Consider the following 6,188-nt stretch of genomic DNA (forward strand, 5'->3'; position numbering starts at 1 on the left):
TTAATCATCATCTTTAGATAAAATTTTCGTATGCTGTTAAAGTATTAATGTGATTCTGGATGCAAAAGTAAGCGCATGTGGAGAAAGTTTCTGATCGCCATTCGCCAGGGATTGGCCAAAAACGATTATTTTGCATGCGGTTCAAATAGCTGAAAACTTTCGGTTTACACTAAGTATCCTCTGGTTAGCAACCGAACACCCGTTTGGAAATGAGCAAATGTGAGGCTCATTGCCCAGAAGACTGAAAAACCAATGTTATTTAAAAGCTTAAAACAATAAACTTATTTAATCTAGATACCTTGAAGTACGCAAAAACAAAATACTATGACATGTAAGACATTTTGTTGTGTTCATAACAAATTCAGAATCCATAAAATCTGAAAAAGCGTATCAATTTATTACTAAATTCTTATACTACAATTCTAGCTCTTGAATTTGTTTCAATTATCAACAAGCCTTAAGCAGGGCTCACACGATTTGTACATTTTGGCAGTCACCGAGTATTGTTGGTTAGAAATAATGAGTTCAATGAACACATCTTTACAAATTTACGAATTGTGTGATCCCTGCTTTAGAAAAAGTACTCTAACAAAGTATGTTGATAACTATTTTTGGTTTTAAAACGCATTTAAATTATAAAAATTACATATTTAAGTAAAGTACACTATTCCGATTATCCACACTGCTAGCCACCGCTGCTTAAAAAAATGTAGCGAACTGTTCTATAGCCAAAGATATCTACATAAAAAAAAAATCGGCGAATATTTTGCGCTTATTGTAAATTGTTGTTAAATTTTCAAGAGAACGTGTGTTCGTCTATCAACATTTACGATACACGGCGTATGAGTAACCCTCCTTTCTGGTCATATCTATACATACATATGTACCCAGTCGGAAAAGTAGTAATGCATTACATGCGTGATAAATAATATAATGTATTTCTTATGCGTTCTCGATAATATTACTGCTAACTATGTAATCAGCATTGTAATGTAAAAAGTTCCAAAAATTTCACATTAAAACGCATTCATTTCTCGATACTAGGTAATGCAAAATTGAATGCCCCTCTTTTCTTAGGACATCGCCCCATTTTCGAATGTGAAACTACCGTTTACTGATTATTTTTTCGATTACTATACATTACATTTTCCCACTGGGTACATATGTATTTATGTAGTATAGAGGGGAATCTTGAAATCTACCGAACGGATTTGGACGAGATTTTCTATAATATATGCTGTATCTACAGGAGAGTGACCTTTGGTATTTAGAAGTTCTATAGGGTTGCCACCTGTTCGTAGGATTACAAAAAATTATGTGCCAAATGAAACGCATTGACCTCTAGATAAGCATTAATATTTTATTTTTTGAGTAGGGTTTCCAACTGTTAAAAAAATTACTATTTTCAATCTTAATAAACGAAGGTATCAATTCTGCACCGTCCCTGTCAAGGTCTTTTCAGACTTAGCCTCTTTAAAGCCGCTTAAAATTATAAGATATTCACCGTTTGTTGGATAACAAAATGACATACCAAATGAAAGGGCATAGCCTGCCTTACATAGTATAAATACGGTGACCATCCGTCATGTATTATACGGGACAGTCCTCTTTTTTGACCCATTGTCCTGGTAATTTATTTATCTTATACGGGACGCCAAATGTTCTGTATTTTTTTTAATGTCCCGTATTCGATGTTCCGACGCCTTAACAGCTCATTATAATGGCTTGCCTATTTTATGTTTCCAACAGGGTATGATGTATTTTGAAACGAATTTCCGTCATCCCTTGTCAATTTTGGTTTGGAGACAAACCGGTTTCGGCGTTATGCCAACTTCAGTGTCATTTTTCGTTCGTTTATTATGAAAGTAAATCTCTTTTCATAACAAACCCCATATAATACCAAATTTCCAACCTTGTGCAAAAAACTATAAAATTAATTCTGCAATGTTTCGCAAAATTTCAAACTCTTAAATTATAATCTTTAGAAAAAAAATGGTTTGCAGTTTTGTAACTCACTAAAATTGAATATAGCAAAGTGCGATTGGAAAGTGCTGCTCATTTGCTTCTCTTTCAAAAAAAAGGTCGAACATACTTACTTTGTATGAAAAAAATTTCAATTTCCAATTAATCGAATAATTGAGTTATTTACTTTATGATTAATTAAAATTTTGAATAATCAATTAATCGCACAGCCCTAGTGCATACATATATGTATATATTGTATTTATGTACATAAATATATGTGTGTAGATTTTTTTCAACAAAAATATATTTCATCAACAATTCCAACAATTAAAAATTTAACGAACACAGCTTCTACCAAGGCAATTTTTTTCCATCATATTGATAAAATCCACCATTATTTGAACCATTAAATTTGAACAGCGTTTCGATTATTTTGCTTGAGCTTGTATCCACGTCGAGAGGTGCATTGGATCCGCCCATATCAGTACGTACCCATCCAGGATGTAAACATACGCAAAGAATTTTGTTTTGGAAAAGATCTATGCTCATTGACTTGGTCGCAGCATTCAAAGCAGCCTATTTAAAAAAGACAAAATAATTGTAAATTATAAAATTGAAATATGTAAATAGATATTGCGTTTTAATAAAACCTTCGAAGTACGATATGCGTACATGGCACCGTCTGTGTTAGCCTCGATCGAGCCAAGAATGGAACTCATATTGATAATAGCAGCCCGTTTGACACCCATTTCCTGCTCTCCATTTGTCGCCGCCGCCGCCGCTTGTTTTAGTAGAGGAAGGCAAGCCTTGGTGTAATTAAATAGTAATTAACATTACGTAAATTCATAGATACACATGTGTATGTTTAAAAATGAACCTAAACAGATGATCGAAAAGATTTACGCAGCTTATATTAAATGTACTATGCTCATAAATGGAGGGTCAGCATTTAATAAAAATATCATGGCCTGATTATATAAAATAAAACTAAAAAGTTCAAAATAAAATAATGTAAAAAAATTATATTTTTTTTTAACAAGCTGTTATTTAACATGTACAATCAAAAGAATAAAAAAAGTAGAGTAACAAAAGATTGTTTTGCAAGAAAATTTTGTAAAAACTGCGCTAAAATTAATAAAATAAAATAAGTTAAGCTTTCGTTAAAGTTACTAAAAGCCAAATAGTGAAAATACGCCTCATGATACATGCCATATGTACATATGTATGTATGTACATTAGACTGCATCATCAAAAAAGTTGCGGTTTTTCCGCCGGGAATACTAAATTTATTACATTTGAAAACTGCCACCATTATTAAGATTTACGTGAGCTGTACCGATTTGAAAATGCTTCCAAAAATGTAGTTTTTTATGAATAAACATAGTTTTTCAGAGCCTGAGTTCAAGCCCAGTTTTTTCTAATGGTGCTTGCCCCTCTGTTGGTAATAGTAAACCTCCGAGTGTATTCTGTCATGGAAACAGCTTCTCATTAAAATACAATTTTGCCGTTCGGAGTCGGCGTAAAACTGTCCTTTACTTTGTGTGACAAAATCACGCACGCCGCATATTGGAGGATAATAAGATAAGATAATTAAGTTTAAAAGAGAGAACCGTTTTTAATTAGGACTCTTGATGCGCGGTTTTGTACTTTAAACGAGGATATGTAGAAGTATTGCATACATATTTTGGTGCCTTTTCAAGTATAAAATCCACTGAGAAACGGAAGAAAACAGCATCCCTATGATTTCAACTTATGCCAAACGTTTCGTAAACAAGCAATTCTGAACAAAAAACTGTTTTTCCATAAAGATGTTTGAATGGAAGCTTTACAAATATGAAAAAATAGCAATCCACAAGGCTTTATTGGCAGTAGGTCCTTTTTAAAGCACATTTAACAAAAAAATAAGCTTCTAGTTTGGAAGCTAGCACAAAATAAAATTTTTTTATTTGTTGTTTACAAAAAAAACATTGCCAAGTATATAAGTCAAAATTGTTAAATATATATCGCTTTCATTCATTTCTTCATAGAGTTGGTGCTTCTTTTATAGGAAAATGCATACGGCTTATGAACAGATTCATACCATGTAAATGCACCATTAGTGTCTACTCACCTTTGACAACATTATAGGCACAACAGTATTGGTTTGTAAAGTCTGCATCAGATCCTCTAGTTTTATTGTGGTTATCCGAGTAGATTTGGGAGCAACGCCAGCATTGTTGAATAGTACATTAAGTCCGTTTTCCTTAACAACCTCACCAATACGACTTACCAAATTTGCATAGCTTTCAAAGTTATTCAAGTCTGAAAAATAAGCTCATACATACAAAATTTTTAAACTTGTGTGTAATAAATTAACATATCCGCGGACTTTTAATTAATTCCTCTGATATACTTTGTTAATAAGCTTTATGTACATATATCATAAAATTCAATCATAGACAAAAGATCCTGAAGATACCTTTAGATTACAACATCAACAATTTAAAAATATCACAGCCCTATAAAATTTTCGTTTTATTTAAATCTTGCCTTGGGGTTAAAAAAAAGTTAGTAATATTTTCACAAAAGATATATGTATGTATGCATATACATATATATTAAATATTTTACGTTAGTTGATAGAAAGGAAATTGTCAAATCAAAAGTCCTCAAATATGTAATTAAATGTAATTAAGTATTACCAATCTCCAAAATGTGTATAGATGGATTTCGATTCGCTAAATCCTTTAATTCCTAGAATAAATTGTTATTATAATTTTGATATATACATATGTACATACATATAAAAATAAAAGAGGGTTGAATTCATAATGAATCCCTAAAATGCAAAAACAAAAAACATTTTAGTTAAAATGGTATTTCAATCCACTTTGAAGTAAAATGGCCCCATAATACTTGGGTGATCAGCACGGTTGCCGTTTTGGTCCAAATTTGGTCAATTTCTTTTTGTTTGGTTCATTGGTCCAATTCTTTTTAAAATGGTTAATTTCACAAGCCTTTGGTTAGGTTATTATCACCCTTTCACTTCATGCAATAGTTTCGCGTTTTAAATTTTTTCTATTTAATTGATGAATTTTCCGCCCTATGTTGAATATCGTCAGTAGAAGTGACGATACGGCCATCGTCAGCCATGTAACTGATGCACTGACGATCGTCGACGATGATGACGACGATATTCAGCATAGGGCCGATTGGCAACACCTGCTAAAAGTGGACTCGCCTTGCCACTGATCTTCAAATATGGCATGGCTAATCATCTGTCAAAGCACGCTTCAAAAAATATCGCGGTTTCTTGCTAATTTCAAATACTTGGTGACCAATATTAAAATAAATTAAAAATATGGAAAGGTAGCAAAACTTTAATCATAGCATTTAGCACATGAAAATAATATGCGATTTCAATCGAAAAGATATTAATTATCTTGAAATTATTACACCACATAAAGTTCGGCTGACTTCCAAAACGTCAATTGCATTGCATACGCACAAAGTTTAATGTTCCAAAATGTTCGTTTGGTTTTGGTTACCATTTGTGTTTTAAAAATGGAAAATTCCGAAATGGTGTATATACAAACAGTTTGAATACCGCAATAGAACAGTATCCAAACATTGCATTGGTACATTTTGGAAGTCAGTCTTCTTTCTGATACTGATGTATCAATTTTGTCCCTACTCGACCAATTTCCTGCATTGGTAAATGATGCAGAAATAATTGAATTTCAATTTCGCAAATTGAGGCTGAGTTAAGATAACTTCAAAAACTGTACCAATATAGAACGTTTTTGGGATCAAGTGGGTTTGATTAAAAAAGGCTTTGGGTGAAGCGGCCTTTGGAGAATTGTGTGATTTAGTTCATAACATTTTTAGTCTGCCTCACAGTTCCGCAGCAGCTGAGCGCAAATTTTTTGATTTAGCATTAATAAAAACGAAATATATATATTCACAACCATGTTGCTTTGTTTCAGTTTGAACATAACAAAAAATTGTTGTTTTTAATGAGACATGGTACAATAATTACAGGTATTATCTTCCCAGAGAGTTTTGCTTCACATCGAAATTCGTGCTCCCTTATTTTCATTTTGACGTAGTTCAATGTTGATTCTTTTACTTTTATTTGGCTTTGCAGTTTGTTTTCGCTCAATTTAATTTTTATAATTAGGCGAGCAGTTAAGCCGAAAGCCATGTCCGGTCAATGAAGTTAGCATCGGCGGAAGAGCGAGATG

The 6,188-nt window shown here is 32.5% G+C and overlaps 1 protein-coding gene across 1 annotated transcript; it reads right to left on the minus strand.

Annotated features, from left to right (window-relative positions):
• Positions 1 to 2,200: 2,200 nt before the first annotated feature.
• On the minus strand, positions 2,201 to 4,698 carry LOC118753305 (C-factor-like; the record flags this gene model as incomplete). Its single annotated transcript, XM_036488181.1, is given in 4 exon segments — positions 2,201 to 2,541; positions 2,616 to 2,771; positions 4,076 to 4,266; positions 4,647 to 4,698. Coding segments are annotated over 4 exon segments (624 nt in total), but the record flags the coding sequence as incomplete, so codon positions are not given.
• Between the last annotated feature and the right edge of the window lie 1,490 nt (positions 4,699 to 6,188).

The sequence above is a fragment of the Rhagoletis pomonella genome, unplaced genomic scaffold, assembly GCF_013731165.1.
Source record: "Rhagoletis pomonella isolate Grant_MI unplaced genomic scaffold, Rhpom_1.0 Rhpom_scaffold_02339, whole genome shotgun sequence".
Lineage (NCBI taxonomy): Eukaryota > Metazoa > Arthropoda > Insecta > Diptera > Tephritidae > Rhagoletis > Rhagoletis pomonella.